Raw genomic sequence first — 24,249 nt, forward strand, 5'->3', positions numbered from 1 at the left:
CCTATTGGACCAAAGTTGCTCTCAGATACAAAATCAAATGCGGATGAGTGTGGGTTACTAATCTGAAGGGCGGGAGAGTAGATTAACGACTAAATAGTCCTCAAATGTGGGTGAGCTGTATGCCTGAGATTAAGACACTTCCTAGAAAGTGGGACGGCCAGAAGAACATCAGAAGAGCCTGCAGGATCAGGGCAGTGGTCCATCTAGTCCAGTATCCTGTTCTCTCCATGGCCACCCAGATGCGCATGGGAAACTAGCAAGCAGGACCCAAGCAGAAAGGAACCTCCCCCCCCCCCGCTCCTGCAATTTCTGGCAACTGATCAGCTGTTATCCTCTTGCTAAGACCCGTATCTTACAAATGTGGAGCTTGTCTCTTAAGGGGGACTCCCCCCACCCCTTAACAATTTGTTGGCAGGGTTAAAGCTGTCTGTTTAGGACTCATTCAGGAGCAAGGCTTTCACTCACACACTCCAAAGGTTAAAATAACATACCCAAAGTAGGAAGATCATTTATTTTCATTGCACTTATCGGGGATACATGTGTGTTTCGCATAGAAACATTGCAGACTGTATCCCTCTTGGGTCTGAGGCCTTAATGGTCTGCCAATTTACACACACACACACAAACACACACAAACACACACACACACTGCCACCTTTCTCATGTATATCTGAGCCGACTGAGGACACGCCAAGCATCTGACGAGATGGACTCTGGTCCATGAAAGCATCTGCCACAGTAAATCGGCTCGGCACCTTCAAGATGGCAAACACATTTCCTGGCATCTTATCTATCACCATTCCTTTCATCACTGTTCTTCAGGGCTGTGCACACAACCGCTTGTGTAGCTAAAACAGACGTCCCTATTTTCATGGGAGAAATGTTGGGCGGTATGATGCACATTATGTAGCTAAAACCCACACACAGGTTAAGAAACCAGAAGCGTTTTTACTTGGAATAGTCAGAGAGGAATTACCCAAAAAAGATATTATGTTTTTTCTGTATGCCACAACAGCTGAGAAGATTTTACTGGCTAAGAATTGGAAGAGTGAAGACCTACCTACAGTGGATGAATGGCAGATGAAGATGATTGAATTTATGGAACTGGCTGAATTGACCGGGAGACTTCGTGACCAGAGAGATGAGTCGGTGGAAGAAGATTGGAAGAAATTTAAAGTTTATTTCAGAAATAATTGCAATATTGGAAATATTTAATATAAGATTTGGAAGTACAGGGAGGTTGTAGAGGAGGATTTGTAGAGGTATTGTAGTGTATTAAGATTTAGATCAGGCATCCCCAAACTTCGGCCCTCCAGATGTTTTGGACTACAATTCCCATCATCCCTGACCACTGGTCCTGTTAGCTAGGGATCATGGGAGTTGTAGGCCAAAACATCTGGAGGGCCGCAGTTTGGGGGTGCCTGATTTAGATACTGGATAAGTGTTAAATAAAAATTGAAATGTTGTTAAGGAATTAATAAGAGGTGAAATTAGTTAAGGTAAAAATAAGCTGATTGAAGTATGATATAGAAATTACTAAGGATGATATACAATGAAACGCAGCAAGGAGGGACATGAGGAAGTCAACAATGTCAGGACACGTGAATGACAAATATGGTTGTTTTTCTTTCTTTTTTGTATTTTGTATTTTTTTCTTTTTTCTTTTTGTATTTTGTATTTTTGTGTTTTATGTGATTTTTTTGTATTGTTGTATTTTTGTGGTTTATATGTTTTTTCAGTTTTATAAAATAAATAAATATATTTGGAAAAAATATAATAAAACCCACACACAGGTTGAAGGTTATCAAGAGGGCATGGGAGGATGTCAAAATTTGCAGAAGTATATCTCCCCTCCCCCTCCCCCAACTGGGGAAAAGAAACTCTCAAATCAGCTCATTAGGAGGAGAACATGCTTGCTACTTAGGGAATACTGGTGTGTGGGGGGGGTTTTGGGGGGGGGAGGGGAGCAGAAAACCAGGGAGGAAGATAATGGACTATCCTGCAGGAAGTCCTGGCTGACTTGACTGGGACCTTAGACAGGAGAATTCCATGCTGCAATATTTTATTGCAGCTCCCACAGGTCAGGTAGCCACCATCAACCTTTGCAGACACAAGGCCCGCCTTTAGCTACAACCTGTGCAATGAGGCCACTTCTATTTTAATTTTTTAACCAACAATCTATGCCCCTGTTTTTTGCTTTTTTAAAAAAGGATGACTGGATGCAAGAGAGGTCAAGGAAGAAATCTCAGTAAGGTTATCTTGTCATTCAGGAAAGAGAAAATCTACACCTCCTGGGATTTCTTCCAGCAGAGATGAGGAAGCCGTAGTCCTCCGAATGTAGCCGAGCTACAGCTCCCAGCACCCCCAAGCAGAACCCACGCTGGCCGGACCTGATGGGATTTGGAGTCCAGTCACAGAGTCTCCATTCCTGAATGAGATACACCTTTGGCCTGTGTTGTCTGGGATGTTTTTAAATATTTGAAAACTGCCCCCATGTGCTAAATTGGCTCAAAGAAACCCCAAACTTGTTTTAGATAAAGCTACCGTATTTTTCCGTGTATAAGACTAGGTGTTCCCCCCCTAAAAAATAGTGTCAAAAATGAGGAGGCGTCTTATACACGGATACATCTCACCCCATTTTCTTAAATATGAGTCCCCCCAAAACAGGGGGTGTCTTATACATGGGCCGTCTTATAAACAGAAAAACACAGTATCTTGTAATCAGGGACTGTACTCCTGTGAACATTTCTTCAGAAGTAAGTCCCTTTAAGTTTAAGATCTCTGGGGTTTACTCCCAATCTGCTGCCTATGTGTTAAAAATCGAGGCATTTCTCTCCCACTCTTTGAGGCAGATCCCCATCTTTTCATGATTACTCTGAGAAATGCAGCACCCATTAAGAACAATTGCAATTAACAGTAAATTTTTGCACTGAATAATAATGAGAATTATTCCAATTAATAATAATTATTGTTATTGTTGTTCTTAACTGCATTAAATGATAACATAATTAGCAGTAGAATGAGAATCTTTCCAGTACTCCTACTTATGCTGTTACCTCCATTGCAAATTGACACTTCAGATGACTAAGGTACAATAAATAACCAATAAACACAAAAACATACTTTATTTGTTTCTTCTTTATACAAAATAAAGAAACTAGGAGCAAAAAACTATAATACATTCTTAAACAGGTGTGTTGCCTCCGAGGAAGGTTTAGACTGGATTGGCGTTTGCTAGCGGCATTCCAAAATTGGGTTTTTAAAAAACTTTTATTGGTAGTTGTGGTTATATTTCCGCCAAAATAATTATAATTATAATATAATAATATTAATAATAATAATAATTAAGAAAACAAAAAAACACCCTCCCCAAGTCCCTCTCAACGTATTTAAATAAGTCCTGCAAGTCGTTCCAGCACTTACCACGAGGGGGCGACGTGTCACCAATAAAACATTCCTCCTTTTCCGGAGATCTTTTCCAAAAGTCCTTTCTCCTGCCACCATCGAACACGCACAAAATAAACCTTTTAATTAAAATAAACTGGTTCTCTCTTTTTTCGGATTTAGGAAAAACAAAAACCCAAAACAACCCCAAAAAAACTCAAGACGCAATCCTGGACGGGGCTGGGACAGGTGTTGGTCGTTCTCTCCCCAACCTCTTTCTCACATCCTCCAGTCTGTGAAACAGGCGAGTCCAGCTTTGGTCCAACGAATGGGCGAGTTCCAGAGATTTCGCTGCGAGAGGTTCCTCGAACAAAGACGGCGAACCACCTCTGCGCGCTGCAACCGGGGTGGGTGGGTTGGTTTGTTGGTTGGCGGGCCCGCCAGCCGTGTCCAAGCGTCCCCACTGAGCCCACCCGGGGCCAGACAGCGGGCCGCGCGCGGTCCTTGAGCGGCCCCCGAGGGGGAGAGGAGGTCTGGCGAGGCGCGATTTGGCATCACGGTGGTGGCGCTTTTGGTAAACGGAGTTTCGCCCCGACGGAGCGGACGGAGCTGGACAAAAAAAGGGGGCTACTCTTTTTTTGGTCCGGTGAGGTCAGGCGCGCGCCCTCCGCCAGGGGTCGCTCTACCACACGGCCGTCTCGTTCAGCTCCTGGTTGGGGTGCGAGAGGGGCCCGCTGTAGCCGGACATGGAGAAAGGGGGGCTGGGCCCCCCGCTGAAGACCTCGCCCGGGATAGGGTGCAACGAGCCTGGCAGCCCGGGCTCCGGGCTGGGCGTGTCGGGGTGAGAGATCATATCCGTATACCTTTGGTTCTCGGAAGCGTGGTGCCCGGGGAGAGGGGGTTCCAGGGGTCCGAGCGGGGTGGAGCCGGCTCCCGAGGTCGGGATGTAGCTGGAATCGGCGGGGGACTGCGCCTGCGAGGGGGGGCCGTGCGGGAAGAAGTCGTAGTTGCCCCCAGGCCCGTAGTAGTCGCCTTGGTAATCTGAGCGGGGGGGGGGAGGAAGGGAGGAGAGAGAGAGAGAGAGCGAGAGCAGGTGAGATAGGATCTAAAACAGGGCTGACGAGATCCTATAAGGAGAAAAACCCTCCTCCCCTCAGTTAATCATTTAAAAATCCCATTGATTGAGAGGTGGTGTGGTGCAATGGTTAGAGCTCTGGACCGAGGTTGGGGAGGCCCGGATTCAGCTCCTCACTCAGCCATCAGTGGGCGACCTGTGGCAAATCACTATTTCTCAACCTACCCTACCTCACAGGGTTGTTGTGAGGATAAACTTGAGGAGTGGGAAGACAGGGCAATGTCTGTGGAGGGAGGGATAAGCAAACAAACAAACAAAAGCAATAGATCAACATATCGATGCCAACGGGATTGGCAGCCCTGCGTTAGGAAGAGGACGACACCGGTGGCTTCCTGCCATTTCTTTCCTGGACGACCAGGGCAGGTGGGCAGCCGCGCCCACATAACTGCCTTGCCAGTTGAGACCATTGCGTGTCATGCAGCTCGGTGCTGCCCACAATGGCTGGCAGAGGCTCCTCTCCGGGGTTCCAGGCAGGGAATATTTCCCAGGATGGGACCTAGGACAAAAGCCGAGCTGCGGCCCTTCCGCAAGCATAGCCGGCCACTGACACCTTCCCATTTACGTCGAGGGGGGGAAGTCCTGCTTCGCGGGCAACCGAGTTCAAATATCAGCTCCGCCACTGAATCCAGCTCGACTCCTTTCCGGAGAAACACCTCGGAGAGGTAAAGCTGCAGGCCCGCGCATTGTTGGGAGCACTGCTGTTCTGCTCAGAAGCAAACCCCCTCTGTTCCACACCCCCGACCTCCCCCAAATAAGCAGAGGGAGGCTCACAAAGACCTATGCAGAGGCCAGGACAGTCGAGAAGAAATGAAGGACACAGAGGGGTCAAACGCCAGTCAGGATTCAAACTTAAAACTATCCACAGTGGGCCAGATGAAGGCCAGGCCAGGCCATAACCCCACAGAGAAGTGCAAAGATCATTAACAACCACGATTATTGCAAATAATAGAAATGTGGCATAGAAATATAATATTATTATTGGTAGTAGTACAATAACAGCATGGTATTTTATTTGCATGCATTATGAACAACAGCAAGAACAACAGCATGCTGTAATAATAATAATAATAATAATAATAATAATAATAATGATGATGATGATAATAATAATAATAATAATGGTATACTACTAATAATTTTATTATTTGTATAACATGGGTAATAACAACAACAATGTACTATAATAATAATAATAATAATAATAATAATAATAATAATAATAATAATAATATACTGCTACCACAGAAACCTAGGCGTGGACACGGCCTCCAGGCCAGAATCCCAGTTATAGCTCGATGCTGTACAGGTAAACTCAAAAGTTCCACTGAATGCAATAGCGCTCCCCCCCCCCAAAAAACCCCACAGTGAGTGGGTGTAGGATCGCAGCCTGGGCGCGCAAGTCGGTTGTGCCATTTCCCGCATGAGGATGAGGGTCTGTGATCAGCTACTGTGGGTCGGATCGGTGTGCGCGCGCACGGGGGGGGGGCGGTTTGGGGTCACCGAAAACAACACACCGTGAATCTACGGAGATTATTCTTATATAAAGTGTGGGGTTTAAAAACAAGAAACAAGTAAATGCATTCAATAATAAATTAAAGAATAATTTTGGTGAGTTTTGTATTAATAATTGGGAGAAATTAATGGATGATGACACGACTATGAGCTGCTAGAGCTCAAAAACAAAACCTCCATCCCCAGAGGCAGCATACCTCGAAATAAATACGGCAGAAAGCGGACGGTGAAAAGCCAGCTGCTTCCCCCCTCCCCTTCAAAGCGCTTTGCTGGCGGGTTCCGCGGATGCGGGAAGCCAAAAACTGGATTTTTTTGGCCTGACGCATCAGGCAGGCGCCTCCACCCTCCAACTACCTACTACCGCCTGCCTAAACTGTCATGGAGCAGTTTAAAACGCCCCACAAACCTCTCCCGATTTTATGCTTCAGAAACAAACACCCCCGACGACACACTCAAGCGGTATAAAAGCATCCTCAAAGGACATCCGCCGCCCCTCCCGCATCGAATTCTATTCGATACGTCACAGCGTTCCAAACAGAACGTTCGTGGAGAAAGTAGCAGACACATCAAAGCCCGGAGCCGCATTAACGTTCGTTTGTTTATGGACTGCTATCAGATGCGCGCCTGATTCTATACGCCCCTTCCATACGCTCCGAGCCTGAAGAAAATGCGCGCAGCAGGGAAAGAGGGGCTTGTAACAATAGCAATAGCTTGTAACAATAGCAATATTTTTTTTAAAAAAAAATATTAATAATCTAAAATCTCCGGAAACTGGAGCTTCACATTCAAATTAGTTAATCTTTACTAGCAGGGACCCGGGTGGGAGGAGAAAAAAACTTCTCAAAATGCGGGTGGGACTTCAACGCAGAGTAAACGCGTTTAGGATTGGGCTGCAAATTTAGTTTCGGAAAACTAGGAGGAAGGAAGGGCAGAAGCAGTCGCTTTAAACGGGCTGGAGTTAATCAATTCTCTCCCCGCCTGCACCTTCCTCCCCAACCCCCATCATCCTCCGCCAGTGGCAGATAGGATGTTAATTCGATTAAAGATACACCCATTCCTCCAGGAGGAAAGGCTCACACAAGCCTAGAACAAAGGTGTTCAGACAGAGCCAAGCCCGCACGCTTATCCTCTAGAGGGGAAGAAGTTACATTATCTTGCCGCTCTAATTATTATTATTGCTTTTCATAATAATAATTTAAAAATTAATTCATCACTCGCCCTTCACCAGCAGGTCTCGGGGCCAGTTGCAACTATTTAAAATTCAGAATAAAAGACACAGTTGAGGACATTGATTCACAAGAACAGGGCGGGTTCTGGAAACACACACTAAAGTTTGCATGCACGCAAAAGCTCATAACAATGACAAACTTAGTTGGTCTCTAAGGTGCTGCTGGAAGGAATTTTTTTTTTGTTTCGACTACGTCAGACCAACACGGCTGCCTACCTGTAACTAAAGTGTCAAAGGCCACGGTCTTCAGCATTCAAGCAAAAAGCTGCGTAGTGAAGGCGCCAAAGTTACGCACCTCTCTGAGGAGGGCATTCCACAGCTTAGGAGCTGCCACAGAAAAAAAGGCTCTCATCCCGGAAGTATACGTTTATATTACGCACATTCACACAGACACTTTTTTCTCCATGAGAAGAGGGAATTCTCTGCACATAATTTGGCATAAACACACTCTCTCAGAAATAAAGGGAGAAACTTCTGGGAACAGCTAGAATTCGCCAGCGAACAGGGGTTTCTCTTAAAGAAGCCCGAAACACCCGCAGGGCACCACGTTGTAGCAGTGTATTTTAATATATATTATTTGACTTTACTTCTCATGCTAAATTCCCGGCGCACAGGCTGTTCCCGTTCCTCTCCAATGCTTAAATTGTGGCTTTATTAGTTTGCACGTTTTATTTATTTCTGACACCAGAATATAGTTCCATAGAATGTACATTTAATTATTTACTTAATTGTTTGATAACACCCGTGTATACATCTTCCTAGCAGCATCCTCGCGCGCGCAACCTACAACTATAGCGCTAAAGGGACGCGTGTAACACGCGAGCAAATCCTCTGCGGTGCTTATTGGAAAATATGTCCCGCTGTTTTCAAGTGAGTTTACTTCCCAAACCTGCCTAGCATCATTCCCGTCACTACCCGAACCCCCCCCCCCTGGCGATTTAAGGCGAGACGGAGCACACAGCCATACAAACGGCCTGAGGCCGAGGCCGACCAACTACAGTAAACTCAAGCATTGCCTGCACTAACTGACAGCGACTCTCCACGGTTTTAGACAAGGGATCTGGAGGTACCGTTTGGGATTGAACCTGGTGCCTTCTTCATGCCAGAAAGATGCTCTGCCACGGAGCTACAGCCCTTCCACGGGTACCAAACTGAATAAAATTTTGGGGGACCAGGCAAGTCCCGCCCTGCCTAATCGATCACGAAACACGGCGCGCGCACCATCTGAATGGCAATGCCTGTCAAGTTTGGAGAGCACAGCCCCCTAAAATATTTTATGGGGGCAAGGGATCTTGACCCCTAGGAGTTGGGTGAGCCCCTTTCCTGTCTTTGGAAGTGTTTGGGGGGGGGAGGAAGAGTGCCAAATAACACCCCCTAGACGGAGTATAAGGAGCAGGAAGCCAGATAGACCTCGGAATCCTCGGAGAAATAGAGTTTCCAGTTTCCTTCCAGCCAGGCGACCCTTGCTCAAAGAAGTAAATAAATATTTTCCCTCCTGGGCTTTGGTTCCTTTTTGGGGGGGGTCGTTTTTTATCAGGTTTCGCCTTCAGGGAGCTGGAAGGTGACGGGGTGCGGGGAAGCGGCGGTGCCTGGAAGACAAATGTCCGGGGCCCTGGCCAGAGGCGGCGGCCGCCTTCCATACGCGCCTGGGGTTCGGCCGTAATTGGAACAAATGCCGTCTGAAAAGAGTACAAAGGCGAGGCAGCTGGAGCTTTGTTCGTCGCAGCGCAGGGCAAGGGAGCGCGGGGCGTCAAAGGGGTCGGGCACAGCCGGACCCTCCCGCACAAAGCTCCCTTTCTCGGGCGGGGCGGTGGCGGCAAGGAGGAGGAGATATCCAGGCAGGGACCACGCCTCCTCCCCGTCGAGGGAAACCGTCGGGGCGGAGGGAGAGGCTGGCCTGAAAAAAACGTCGGGGAAGCCGTTGGAAAGAAACCAGCTGGGGGAGGCGGGGGTAGGGGAACCAAGGGGGAGGGTAAGAAGAGGAACCAACAAGGGGGGGGGGCAACTATGGCGGAAGAGGAACTAAGAGGGGAGGAACAGCGGAGGGTGCAACCGCAGCAAAAAAGCAGGGGAATCAAAGCAACCGGCAGGCAGCCCTGGTTTCCGAGCGCCCTCGGATTTTCAGTGATTTTAGCGAAGCCAGGAAAAGAGCGGGGTAAAGAGATGGCAGGGGAAGAAAAGCGGAAGACAGGGAGAGGTGGAAAAGGAAGAATCTCTGTATGGAAGGGAGAGGAAGTAGATGAAAAACTACAAAAGACGGAGGGAAACGAAAGAAAGAAAATCTTACTCTGTCTCCCTCAGGAAGCAGGAGGTTGAGGTTCTAAAGAGGCTGGCTCCAAAGGGTTGGTCAAAGTTTTACTCAAAGTAGCCCCTGTTATTTGCTCCCGTGATTATTTATGCAGTATGTGTATTTATATACAGCTTCCTGAGCTTGTCAGAAAATGGCTTCTAAGCTGTTTACAAATGTAAACCCAATGATAAAGGTTATATCGGCCCAGTTAAAACGCACAATGAATGAAACCAGTTCATCAAACCATCCATAATCACAATATACAAGAGGACAAATTCATTAAAACAGCATAACCGTTAAACCGGTTGAAGCAACAATGAAAACTGTCAAACCAGGAGGTTGTGGCCAGGAGATCAAGGCTAGCTTGTCTGAGCTGGTGGGATGCCCAAAAGGGCTGGAGGCCGCCTCTCGCAATTTCAGCAGCGAGAGTATTGACTTCAAGTTAGTCCATAATAAACGCACGTTCACTCCGAAGTAAAATCTGGCTGTGTTCAAGACATTCAATCCCCATTTAAAACACAGCACTCAAGGAATCATGGGAATTGTAGTTCCTCACTCACAGACCTACTGTTTCCGGTACCCTGAGGAAGGAAAAAAAGCTCCCAGGGTCCTTTTGGGGAAAGTCATGTGCTTTAAATGTAACTAGTGTGAATCTGCATCAGGTAGGATGCCCAGGTAAATGTGCCTAGGATGGTGATCCTTGTTTGATTGGGATTAAAATATGCTTTGGGAACAAAACTCAGGAAAAAAAGTGATTGGATGAAAGGAAGGAAAAGTGCCCACCACGATTCCGCCCTCCCCCAATCCGAGAGGGGAAAACCTTCTTACCTCCGTAGTAAGTATAAGGGGTGGAGCCTAGCATTTCGGATTCATCCAAGCGGCCTCCCAGAGGGCGCATGCGTCGAGGACTTCTGAAGAAAGCGTGTCTCCGGGCTCCCAGCGCGCTCAGTTGTTTCATCCGTCGCTCCTTGGACCGTCGGTTCTGGAACCAAACCTGTGGGGGCACAGAAGGAGAGAGGCTACGGTGATGCCCTCTGGCCGGACTGAACCCCAGCAGACACCCAAAAGAACTAAACTCAATTCTCTCCTCTTAGGCAAAGACCACAAGAGGACCTAGATGGTCGCCAGATTCTGCACGCAGATTTGCAGGCGCAGACCACCCCCTGAAACCAATTGGTTCACTAGGAAAACAGTCGAAGTCGGCCTCCATGGTGGCAGGGCCAATTTGTATGGTAGCCCAAATTTTAGGTCTTTATGTGTGTATGCGTTTATCTCAGATTCTAATCTCTAAGCTGTTGTTGTACAATATTTTAAATGTATTTTTTATTCTTGTGAAAGTTGTCCCAGTTGTGCTTTTCGAGCTGCTCTTTGACCGTAATAAAATTATGTATGTATGTATGTATGCAACCAAAAAAAGGCGGACGGATGGAGAGACAGGAAATTAGGATTTAATAAACACGCCATACAATCAAACTCAAAATATACATAAAGGGAAGAGAAGATGGAGAAGTAGGGAGGGGAGGAGAAAGTGGGGGAGGGCATGCAATGACAAAAGCCCCCCCCCCAGTTGCAGAAAAAAGTAAGGATTTTCTTTGTACGTCCATAAAGAGGAAACCTGGTTTGGAGGACAGGGGTTCAGGATCTGCCCATGAAGACTAAATAGTTGAGGGGGTTGGTCTATCTAGATGGCCCTTGGGGTCCCTTCCAGCCCTACAGTTCTATGACTTTAGGACACTGAAAAGTCCCTATGTATTACTGCGCAAATAAATGATGTTATATTGCCATGGGCTGGTAGTAGGATGGGTACGCCCACTAATTTGTGGGATGAAAGGTTGCTCGATGGCTCTGCTGCTATGGCTGCTGTTTTGTGCCCTAATTAAGCACCAGTCTACTATAACATAGAAATGCCTGTAGTCATAACTACTAGGAGTAACAACTACTAGAAGCAGTGTGTGCAGTAAATGGTACAATTAGCAGTGTGGGAAAACCATCCAAACAAATATTTAAACTCATCACTTTCCCTGCATGTTGACCTAGAATATCTTAGAGATTTCCCACTGCATTTTTTAATACTTCTTGTTGGTGCTTGTATTGGTTTTGCTCCAGTATTCTAAAAAAAAAAAAAAACCCCACTGGTGCTTTAAAGTACCAGAATGGGATTTCCTTCCTTCCTATGTTACCCATAAGACCAGGCATCCCCAAACTGCGGCCCTCCGGATGTTTTGGCCTACAAATCCCATGATCCCTAGCTAACAGGACCAGTGGTTGGGGAAGATGGGAATTGTAGTCCAAAACATTTGGAGGGCCGAAGTTTGGGGATGCCTGCATAAGACTATCCCTGTTAGATGGGATCAAAGGTCCATTCAAACCAGAGATGGGGACTCTGTAGGCTGCAATTCCCATGATCCTTAGTCATGGGTCATACTGGCTGAGGCTGATGGGAGTTGGAGTCCCACCTAAAAGGCCACCATTTCCCCATCTTTAATCTAGAGCAGGCACCCCCAAACTTCGGCCCTCCAGATGTTTTGGACTACATTTCCCATCTTCCCCAACCACTGGTCCTGTTAGCTAGGGATCATGGGAGTTGTAGGCCAAAACATCTGGAGGGCCGCAGCTTGGGGATGCCTGATCTAGAGTATCCATTTAGATAGACCTTGCAGATGCTTTTGAGAATCAGATAAGCAGAACATGAAGACCACATCCTTCTCTTTTTCCCTGGCCTCAGCAGCTGAACTTAGGAGGTATAGTGCCTCTGAACTTGGAAGCTCCACTGTCATTCTCTATTAAACTGCTCCAGAGAGAGAGCCCGCACTTGCAAGATGCTCGGTCCTAGGTAGGGTGTTTCATTCAACATGGACAGGAGGAAAAGGCAGGGGGAACTAGAGGAATCTGATCTGTAAGCTGCCCAGAGTGGCTGGGGAAACCCAGCCACATGGGCAGCTTATAAATAAAATATAATACCGTACTACTACTACTAATAATATCAGGATTTGCTTAAGTAGACTCCAGGTGGCCTGATGCTACCGGACCACCAATTTAGAAGGGCACCTGCGGACGAGGAATGGGGCTGTACTACATGGCATCATTGTAGCTTTGCAAACGAATATTGATCCCATGGTTCAAATCCACAATCCTTGAAAAACCCTATTTGCGGAGGAGTGGGGGCACGGCGTGGCTGTCCTTGCATTATTCCTTTTCAGCCTTGCCCTCTGAATTGAGGTAAACATCAAAGGATTGGATCCAGTGTAAACCCTACACAGAATAGATACATTTCCATAGGCCTACTTTGAGTAGGACTATCATTGGTTACAACCCATCCTTTCCATCTTGGAGGTCTCCCTCTCTACATTTCTGTGGCTAAATCCTGATGGCTGTATTTTTTATTCATACCTATATGATTTTATGACTTTTTCCCAGTCTTCTGCCCACTTATCCGGGAGTAAGCCCCACTGAACTCAATAGGATTTACTTATTAGTAGATATGGATCGTATTACACTGTTTCTTTAGTCAGTAAATTTTTTAACCCACTTTTCATAAGCTACCTTATGTGATGATATTCTAAAATTCATGACATTAATCCATATTGCCATCATAATGTATTGATAGGTAACTGGAGCCAAGTTGATGGATTTGAGGGCTGTATCCAGCTAAGTTAGACTAGAGCCATTGCAAATGATAGACTTAAATTAGCCATGTCCATTAAATTTCAACGGGTCTACTATTGATACAACTGACGGCCCTGTGGCTCCATTAATGTTAAATTTACAACTCGGGGTCTGCAAGTGACAGAGGTGGCAATTCTATATCCATGTTTACTTGCGAGTAAGTGAGCAAAGAGTCTGCAAATCCTATATTGTTTACTTGGAAGCAATGGAGATGGATTTACTTCTGAGGAAACAGTCATAAGTCAAGCAAGAGTCCCTGAATCTCGCCAGAGCTACTCATTGTTCTTTTGGCTTGCACCCCATCCCAATTTAAAACATAACGCAATCATACAGGAGTGTGATAAAAATTGCTGAAATGCCCTACATAGGAATGCTACCAGCTACCACTGTTCCATTTTGAGTTCCTTCAAATTCTACAAATCAAAACAAAAAAAGTAATATAAATTTGCTATGCTGTCACTTGCCTCTATTTTATTACAATATTGCATTTATGTAATGTTTCCCATTGTTTAAAATGGCTTATCAAACCCTGCCCTAGATGGCTTGCAATGCTGGAAATATTTCAAGCAGAACAGAGTTGTGTTAAACTGAGACATACTCAGCATAGAGCCATTGAAATAAAGGGGCATGACTAATCCAAGTCTATTTAATTAAAAGAAGAAGAAGAAGAAGAAGAAGAACGGAAGAAGTTTCAGTGTGTCTGCTCTGAGTATGACTTACTTGAACAGAACAGATAAATAGTAACCTTACAACAACATCATGGCTGTCTTAACGCCAGCTCAAAACCATGCATGTTTTCTCAAGAGGAAGTCCTACTGATTTCAGCAAGACTTAACTTCATAATTATTCTGCCCAGGATTGCAGTCTAACCTCCAACCTCATGGGGGCAGTGTAAATTGCTGGAGGAAGGGCCATAGCTCTATGGTGGAGCATCTGCTTCTCTGGCAGAAGGTCCTGCTAGGTCTGGGTTGGGAATGTCTCCTTCCTGAAACCCTGGAGAGCTGCTGCCCAGTCAGTGAGGATATTGAACTAGATGCACCAAAGGCCCAACTAGGTATATAAAGCACCTGTCTATGTGTTGATTTCAATGGGAGAGCACTAAACTGAGGGCTTCATTCTCCTGTTGAAATCAAGGGGACTAGTGAGTTAACTGAGCTGAGGCTCCGTTACTTTGGCCACCTCATGAGAAGGGAAGACTGCCTGGAAAAGACCCTGATGTTGGGAAAGATGGAGGGCACAAGGAGAAGGGGACGACAGAGGACGAGATGGTTGGACAGTGTTCTCGAAGCGGACGGGACTAATACTGTCTTTGCACTTTAAGGACCAAGGCCAGGCATCCCCAAACTTCGGCCCTCCAGATGTTTTGGACTACAATTCCCATCTTCCCCAACCACTGGTCCTGTTAGCTAGGGATCATGGGAGTTGTAGGCCAAAACATCTGGAGGGCCGCAGTTTGGGGATGCCTGACCAAGGCTGCAGTTCTCTGCACATTTACCCCAAAGTAAATCTCATTGAAATGACTAGGAAACGCTTCTGTGCAAACATGGATAGGGTTGGGGCTTTACAATTCTAGGCATGCATCCTTTTGAGGAAGCTTGATTGAGCATTCGTAGCACTTATTACTTCAAAGTAAACATGAATAGGCTGGTACCCGCCCCCTACGTACACACATTCATTTTAAAGGGACTCGAGCATACATTTCCCCTTAACTGATTTTCAGCCAGGTCTGCTGGGGAGTAAATCCCATGAATTTGGTGGGGTTTACTTCCTCATAAAGTGTTCCTCAGGTTGGGCTTTCCTAGGCAGCTAGCATGGTGGGACAATAGGAATAATGGGGTGTACGAAGTCCTTTTGATGAAGCATGAAATTTTTCCCCTTTCTACCAAAAAAGAGAGGGGGGTGTCACATAGCCTGCAACCAACCAACCAACAAAATAACCTATACTTTAGTACTACCCATCCGGATTTCCACTGTCCATAAAAACAAGTATTCTAATATTCCACACATAAGTAAACGAAGATTTCCCAAAACATTTCAGGATGAAGAACGAAGGTAAAATGATGGCCACCTTCTGGTAAAGAGGACAAGAAGCCTGAAGGTTTCTGTGGCTGGACAGCTTCACCTTCCAACTTTCCTGGTTTTTGCTGGGTGATGAGAGTGAGTGTGACATCATCTACAGCCCAGGTGACATCACATCACAGGAGACCCTTTGCCGATGTCAGTGGTGACAAGCTATGATACAATCTGCAACATGTAGAAGATCGCCCCCTTTCGGTAGACAAGGGTGCGTGGCTGGATATAGAGAACGCTGCATTCCAAAGAGCACTGGCTCCATCATCTCTAAGGGCCCCCAAAATGCACAGAGATGAGCAAACCCATCTATGGTCTAGTGCAGAACAGGTACCAGCTGATCGTCCCATCGAAGCTCGGACTCAACAACCGGGCGCGGGGGGGCGGGGGTCCTCTTACCTGGATGACTCTCATGTTGAGTCCCGTTTCTTGAGCCAGCTGCTCCCGGATATGCCTGGTGGGCTTCGGGGTGGCAGCAAAAGCTGCTTTGAGGGTCTCCAGCTGCTTAGCCTTGATGGTGGTCCGGGGTCCCCTCCGCTTGGTCCCCGAGTTCTGCTCTTCATTCTCGTTGTTGGTGGTCTCTTTATCGGAGGAGGTGGAGTTGTCGGTCTCCTTTGTGTCGTCCTGCATCGGGTCCTGGATGTCTGGAGACAGACTTCGGTCGGTACAAGAGGACACTGGCAAGGAAAGGGGAGAGTGGGTGTCACTCTTTGGGAAGAGAGGATAAGCAGCTGCACGGGTCATTCTCTTCCCCAAAGGAATCACTTGGCAGGGCAGAGTTCATCCATCACCAGACTTAGGTATGGAAAGACCCCTGCCTCCTGCAAGGACTTTAAAAATATATATTTCACCATCAGCTTTCATCCTGTTTGGACCTAGGGTAGGAGAGAAGACAGGCCTGGAAAGGAAGGTGGACCTGTAAGACCAGGGTTCAAATCCCCACTCAAACCATGAAGCTCACAGGGCGACCACTGCCTCTCAGCCTATCCTACCTTGCAGGGTTGTTGTGAGAGCAGGGAGGAGAACTTTGCGCGCCACTTTGGGAAAGGAGGGTGACACAAACAATGAAATCTTACTAAGGAAGGAGCCACCGAGTACTGCTTTCAGAGAAAAGGCAGTTGTGGTTGGTCTCCCCCGAAAGAAATACTCAGAAGGTTAAAAGAAAAGACAGGAGGGAGAGGACACAGTCTGCCCTGAGGAGCACCGAGGATCCCAAAGGCGGAGGGAAACGCAATCAATTAATTGATTCATTAATGAATCAAACAAACAAACAAATAAAGCCGTCTGAAAAGCAGAGGCCAGCGGCGCTCCACCCCCACTCCTCGTGATCCATTTCCCCCCATTTTCTCCCCTAGATCTAACCCAACCTAAAGCACCTGGGTCCCGATCCTGAAGAAGAAGAAAAGTGGGAGGGATATGGGCAGGTCTGGATTTGGAAGGGGTGTTGCAGGACCATTGGGGCGGGGAAGAATCCCAGACTATGTGCTCTCTACATACCCCAATCAGAGACGCACGTTTCTGGGAAGGCGGTTCTGTTGGAGCTAAGGGGAGTTGACTTCTGAGCAAAGGGAAGCATGTCCCAGTTGCAGGAGTTGTGAAATAAAATGAGGTTCGTTTTTCAAAAACGTAACACCGTCAGCAACCTCTTCAGTACGTTGCCTTCTAATCTGCTGCTGCTGCTGCTACGGTATTTGCATTTATATCCCACCTTTCCGCCAAGGAGCTCGAGGTGGCCACATGGTTCTCCCTCCACAACAGCCCTGCGAGGTAGGTTAGTCTGAGAGGCAGTGACCGACCAAGGTCAGTCAGTGAGCTTCATGGCCGAGCGAAGATTCGAACCCTGATCTCCCAGGCCCAGCACATTAACCGCTACACTACACTCGCTTTCAACCTACTTTCAATAGGGTTTTTCTTGCCTCTCCGCTCTAAAAGTTCTAATTCTATTCCTGCTGAAGGGCCGTGGCTCATTGGTAGAACATTTGCCCTGCATGCAGAAGGGTGCTAGCTGCTTGAATTTCCGGGGTCTCCCGATACAGCTGAGACTATTTATTCCCCTGCCTGAATCGCTAGAAAGCCGCTGCCAGTCAGGGTAGACAATATAAGTCTGCTTCCTACGTTCCTGTGAGGTTTGCCTTGCTAAGCCAGGCCCCTCTTGGAGGCCCCACTCTCACCAATAACTTTCCCTGCTGGCCCTATTAATCGACGCCCACCCCGTCTAAAGAGAGAGAGGCCTTTCTGAATTTTGCTTTGGGCTTATTGATACCGCTGGAAGGAAGCAAAAGGGCTCTGGGAGGCGTTGGAGACACCTCCACTGGTCTCCCTAGAGGCGCCTGCCTGGACGCTCAGGAGACAACACCCGAGATTGGAGGGTCTTTGGTCCTATCCTTCCCAGCAAAAGCAGTTATTGTATTCCAACGAATGCAACGTGTCTCCAAGGGGTGATTGGACCGCCAGATGCCTCCCCCTCGACGGCTGCTGCAGAGAACCAGGGTCATTTACCCTCACAGATGGAAGTGGGAAGGCACTCGTAAACAGGGTGACTTCCAAATTCCCTCTTTTACAAAAACAAAACAAGGAAGGAAGGGGACAAATTCGACAGACCCCAAGCGATATTTTTCTGGGTAAAGCTTTAAGAGTAGACAAATACACGGCCTTCCTTCTCTCCTTCACTCTCCCTTGTTGCTAGCACACCCAGCCCTAATGCTGTGCAATCCATTTCAGCACCGACGGGTTAATTCCCGAAACAGAAAGAGCTGGAACTATGGTCTTCACTGCCGCGGCTCATTCTTCTGTCCCCCCCCCCCCGCGAAAATCCTTCCTTCACTCTACTCGTCGCTCTTTTGTCTCCCTCCTGTCCCCGCTTCCCTTTGTCTAAAGTTAAACTGTAAGCTCCTCCAGGCAGAGACCCACCTCGCGCAGAAATCCTTCTGCACGGCGCCTGGTGGGATATAGAAAAGGACCTTCCAATAGGCGGAAGAAAGGCGCAATAGAAATGCAGCGTCGAAGGTCCTCAGAATCATTCTGAAGGTCTGGGTTGGGGGCTGCGCTTGTCCTCATCTGTCCCTTCTGACCCATCCATCTCCGCTCCCTTTGCTCGTACTCCGTCCAAAGTAGGTTTGCAAGCAACTCGGGGCAGGGACCTGCTGCGTTACAGCACAAGCCTCTGAGCCTTTGCTGGGAAATCAATTCCACCCAGTTCAAAGGCTCCTACTTCCCAAAGGAGTGTGGCTAGGTGTCCACACATCAGAAATCAATCAGCAAAAAATAAAATAATAACAACAGGAACAGCAAAATCACTAGGACCACTCACGGTCCTATTAAGAGCAGCAGTACAGTTGTTATAGGAGACCGCCCCTATCTAGCAGCAAATGCACGCTATCCAACTGCAGGCCGTTCGAGTTACTTTGGCAGCTGAGGCAAAAAGCAAAGGAACCTATGAAGCTGTCCGATACTGAATCAGACACAGATTGGTCCATGTATTGCCTCTGCACTGACCCACAGCTTTCCAGGCTTTAAGACAAGGCATCTCCTCCAGCTCTATATGGAGATGCCGGGGTCTGATCCCAGGAACTTCTGCACACAAAGCGGATCCTCTACCACTGAGCTAAGGCGCTTCTCTTCTTCCCTGGCGCGCGCGCACACACAGAGAGAAATCGCGAATCAAATAGCTAACAAAAGGCTGCTCTTTCCTGACACTCCATATCGGCTGCCAAAGGCGACTCCTTCCCCCTGCCCTAGGGTAGGGCCGGCTCCGTCGGCTCACCTGAGTTGAGACTGCCTTCTTTCAAGCTGGCCGAGCTCAAGTAATCGTCCTTGCAGACGAATTTGTTCTCGTCGATGATGTAAAGCTCCTCGCCCGTCGAGAGCTGCTTGTTACACACCATGCAAGTGAAACAGTTCAGGTGAAAGACTTTGCTCCGGGCTTTGCGCACCAGGTCCGACGGGGAGATGCCTTGCGCGCACCCGGCGCACTTGGTCCCAAACCTCCTGGATACAAAAGAGATAGCGTAAGAGGGGGGCGAGGGAAAGGTGGGGAGGTCAGAGAAAGAGAGGATGAGGACCCAATAAGGAAAGGAAATGAATCTTAGCGGGGAGCCGCTCTCCATGGTATTTTTGCGCGTTGGGAACTTCTAGACAGGAAGAGGCACGGTCTCCGACAGGCGGTCAGATCCTGGATCTCGGACCTTCCCGGTAGACGCTGCCAAAAATTTGGGGAGGGAGGGAACAGAAGGGTCATTTTATTGCCTGGCCCTGGAAAAGTTTTGGCGACGGGGAAGGAACAGGATCCGACCAACGCAATCTTTCCCGCCTCCAGTCCAGAGGAATTGGGCCATCGCGGCCGACTTTGCGCAGGAGAACCCCCGTCGGATCCAGTCCCGGGTGCTTGATCAACCTGAGGCCTGTAGCAGCACTCACTAGGTCCTTTTTTATTGTTTGTTGGCAGTCTGAGGTGCGTCCGCCCCCCCCCTCCCGCGTGTGTGTGATGCGTTGGACTGAATCGGGGCCACAGTGGAAAGACCCGAACTGGGGTCCTTAGATCTAGGCATTAGGAACCACCCCCTCGCCGTTGCAAAAAGCAAAGCGCGCGCGCTGCGTTAGGGGAAACGAAAGCTGTGGAAATGCTTTTAATTTTCCCTATTGCAACGAGTTGTGTGGGTAGCTGTTGAAATGTGAAATCGCCAGTTGAAATGTGGTCCAAAATGTGGTTGAAATGTGGTCCAAAAACCATAATCGAGGTCTCTGTATCGATGTGTCAGTGTGTCTGCCCCCGCATACACCTCGAATTTGGGGTATAGAGCGCGCAAGGCTCCAAGTCACCACCACCTCCTCCTTCGGTAGGCACCATTTTCTCCCCAGGATGGCCCACGGTGACGTTGATTTAGTGAAAACATTACAACCCATAAATCATTTTGGTGCGGTTATTTTGTATGGCGGTCGCCTCATCTGCACCTTATTAAAAAAAAATTTTTTTTAAACCGTTCAAGGGGTTTAAAGTTTTTTTAAAAGTGGGGTGGGGGAGGGAAGGGGCTGGAAAGTCTAAGAACTCGGAATGGCCATTACAGGCCGGTTTACATGTGCAAAGCCAGCTTAGCCTCCATTCATTCATATGCGTTTGCCTTGGGGGGCCCTATGCCCACAGAGCTGAAGTCACTTTGGCTCCCCCTCTCTCGCCCTACAGCACCGCACCTTCCCGTGCCTGCCATTTCCATACCTAAACAGATAGGCGCTTTACCTCCAATTAATGCCCGAAAACAAAAGGCTGGGGTGGATTTGCATTTGCAAAATGAGGGTTTATTTGTTGATTTTCATTTTCCCGAAGACAATAAGGAAGGGAGGTGGGGGGAGGAGTGAGAAATGCGGGTGGGCCACAGTCAAAGGAGGCGAAGATTTCCACCTCCTTCTCCGAAGGTTTTTGGCGGCGGGACAACACCTGAAAGCAACTGGCTTTTAAGATCTAGGGGGCTTTGAAAATATTATTGGATAAATAATAATAATAATAATAATAATAATAATAATAATAATAATAATAATAATAATAATAATAATAATAATAGGTGGGAAACTTGGACCCCTTTCCACTGGACGAAAAAATAATGTGCCTCTATGAATAGCCACAAAAATGGATTCGCCTAAATGTTTATATATCAGGAGGTGGGGGTGGCGAACAGGTACCGCTCCCCAAATACCCCCGAAACTGTCATCCTTTGCTTATATAGGCTGTAATTGCAGCCCCACTTACCTGGGAGTAAGCCCGGTTGAAATCAATAGGACTTTAACTTCTGCGCAGACAGCTGTAAATTGTGAAGGAGCCCGTTGAAATCAATCGGACTTACTCCCGAGTAGGGTCGGACTGCATATATTTAAGCCTCGGTTGCCCAGACTAACGGGGTGGAGGGGGGGCTGCTGGTTATATTTTCAAGGAAAATATAAAATCAAGGGGATTGCTTCGATTTGACATTGTTGGGGTGGGGAGGGGGGCGTTTGGACGTCCAGACGCAAGAACTTCAGGACCAGCTTCTGGGCCTCTGTCATGCTGACAAATATACCGTGCCGCCGGGAAATTCATGGGCTTTGGCGCGCCTAAGCCCACCTCGGAGCGCAGCCTCGATGTCAAAACAGCAGACATCCGTTTACTCGGAGGAAGGAAGCCCTAGTGAATTCAATGGGTGGGTGTTCTTCCTATGGAAAGCGTGCACATAATGATAGGCTGAATCCTCTTTCGACCCTTTCTCTGAAGGAAGGAGGCTCTCCTTGCCTGTGTCAAAATGGATATGGAGTACATATTCATTTTTATTTCAGTCTTTCCTGGGTAATTCGGATACCCCGATTTCCCGCCCTCTCGGATAAATCCATCGCTGATGGAGAGAGCAGGTTTTGACCTTGCTACTCCCCGCCCCATTTGCCAGTATTTTCCAATACCAAGCTATATAAAGACCTTTAAAATAACAATAATAATAATAAAAAATATCGCAGGACCCCCCCTTCCTTTCTGTCTTTGGGCTGAGTTTCTAAATCAAAGGATGCAAGCCTTTTCCTCTTACTCGGTAGTAAATCCTATTGCCCCCCCCATGGGATTATCTTCCCTAGGAACCGAATTTAGGATGGCCCGATCCTATGCCCCTTTGTTCAGCAGCAAGCCTCCATTTCGATGGAACTTACTCCTGGGTAAAGGCCGCACGCCTAAAGAGCACGCTTGGCGATGCCTGGCTTAACCCCAAGGAAACAGCCATAGCGGGATCAGGCCTTTGTGTGGGGTGTGAGTGGGGGGCGTTGTTCAGAGTCAGGGCCCTTAGCGTCTATTTACACACTGGCTATACAGAACTAGCAACACTTTTTGGAGAGTCGAGAGAAGAGTAGAACCACAGTCCTGAAGGGGATGGACTATGGTGGGCAATTTTCCGGGGTGGGATGGGGGGGGGCTTCAGGGGCCGCACTTCTAAACTCAGAGGTGTCCCACTCCATTTAGTGGGGGCTCAGACCCTAAGGAAGTGGGGTTACGACTACAGCCCACATCATCCAGGAGGGACCATTGGGGTGTTGGTGGGGGGTGGGTTAGAAAAGAGAGGGGGGAGGCTTAAGGGTGGGGGAAGGAGATGGAGAGACGTCGCCCCTCACCTGAAAAAGTCGTTCTTACAGTAGAGCTTGCCTTCCCGGGAGAAACATTTCTCGGTCAGGTTGCATTTGCAATCGCAACACTGGACGCACTTGATGTGCCAGGCCCGGTCCAGGACGTTGAGCAAGAACCTGTCCAAGATCGGCCGCTCGCAGCCGGCACAGTGAACCATCATAGCCGCGGCCGGATGGGGGTGGTGGGGATTTCGCCGCGCCGCGCCCCGCTGCCAGCCCACCTCGCCTCTCCGCGCGCTCCCTCTCCGGCGCGCTTCTCGGTGCGCTCTCGCTCTCTCTACTTGCCGTCGGGGCAACGCGCTAGCTCCTCTCTCCGCCTCGGTCCGCCTGTAGGGCGCCGTCCGGGCAGGTCAGCAGCGACGCATCCTCGGCCCTGCAGGGAGCATCGACGGCAGCGGTGGTGGCGGCGGAGAGAGACGAGGCCCAGCAGGCCCGGCGCTTCCTCCCCTTCCGCGGTCCTCTCCGCCGGCGTGTGGATGGCTGCCCGGGACTTTGCTCCACTTTCATGCTGTTCCCATCGCCCAGCTTTGTCTCCCGGCTTTAGTAATTCGCGCATCCTTATTCAGATTTGGTGACGTCGGGCGCTACGTCGGATGGGCGGCGGCCAATGGCGAGCCGGTGGCCATGGCAACCTCTTAATTTATAGCATATCTAAATTGGCTCCAGCCTTGCGCTTGGCACAGAGGGGGAAAAAGAAGGCAGCCCTATTGTTGAGGGGCGAGATTTTCACCTGGCTTGCCGGGGTACTCTGTGAGTATTTTGCCTCCTCAGGAGCCTTGGGGAGGAGGGGGTGCTCGCGGATCGGGGCCCACGGGGGGCTGGAGGACGCGCGCGCGCGTGTGTGTGTATCGGTAGTTCGGTCCTGGGGAGACCCCCCTCCACCCCAAAAAACAAGCCAGCTTTAGCAATAAAAGGAGCCCTTTTATGCCCCGCTCTTGAGAAATCTCTAAAAAGGTGTCAGGATAGTTCTGCTCGCGGTTTCCTTTCGGGAGGGGGCTTGGGCAGCGAGCGGGCAGACGGCGTTACCTGTCTGAAAGAGTTGCGCGCGAGGATCTGGGCTGTAAAGTTTGTGTGAAATCGAGCCACTTATTCGGGAGTCTGTATGTAAAACTATTATATTTATTATGTTACTGATGACGAATCCACCCCGGCAGTAAAATGAAAAGGGACCGGTAATCCTCGGAATGCCCATCCTACCACGTTCTGCTCCGAGTAGACCCGTTGAAATGAACTGACTTGCGTTCGTTGTGCCCATTCTTCCGAGTGGGTCTACTCTGAGGAGGACTGGCATGCAACCCCTGAATTTTTCTCTCTTTCTCCCTCCCCCTCATTAATAATAGTAATAGTAATAGGGAAAATAAAACCTTTTGGGACCCCCCCTTCCTTTTATTCTCGGGAAATGGACTGGGAATCCTAGAATCTCCCCCTCCCAGTGAATAATACTAATGCGAATAATTATAGCAATAAAACTTTGCCAATTAGTCCAACCCCCGCAAGCCGCTGCCCTCCAATTCCAGGGTCTTGAAAATTGTCCAAGGAAGCAATTGCAGAGGCAGAAAATGAAAGGGATAAAATAATATTCGCCCGAAACGAGCGTTCGAATAGGATTTCCACCTAGACTCGAATGCGAAAGTTGCTACTCGGAGGCTGGGGGAGTGCGAAAAAGCGAGAGTGAATAGACCGCGTTATCTTTCGTGTTCCCATTTAACTTCTCCTGTGTGGATTGGATTTCTCCGAGCCTCCCTATCGGTGGGGCGCGCGGGGGGGGGGGCTTACTTGGGAGTAAGGTCCGTTGAAACACCACATGGCCCAGTTAGGAAGGTTTGGGAGTGTGTT

General features: G+C 48.3%; 1 protein-coding gene across 1 annotated transcript; it reads right to left on the reverse strand.

Moving 5' to 3' along the window:
- Positions 1–3,163: 3,163 nt before the first annotated feature.
- Positions 3,164–22,574, reverse strand: LHX5 (LIM homeobox 5). Its single transcript, XM_035098715.2, has 5 exons — positions 22,402–22,574; positions 19,049–19,272; positions 15,685–15,962; positions 10,378–10,543; positions 3,164–4,425 (listed from the first exon to the last, which is right to left on the reverse strand). Exons 1-5 carry the CDS (start codon positions 22,572–22,574, stop codon positions 4,067–4,069), a joined length of 1,200 nt encoding a protein of 399 aa, XP_034954606.1. The 3' UTR covers positions 3,164–4,066.
- Between the last annotated feature and the right edge of the window lie 1,675 nt (positions 22,575–24,249).

This window comes from Zootoca vivipara, chromosome 16 (genome assembly GCF_965207765.1).
Source record: "Zootoca vivipara chromosome 16, rZooViv2.hap1.1, whole genome shotgun sequence".
Lineage (NCBI taxonomy): Eukaryota > Metazoa > Chordata > Lepidosauria > Squamata > Lacertidae > Zootoca > Zootoca vivipara.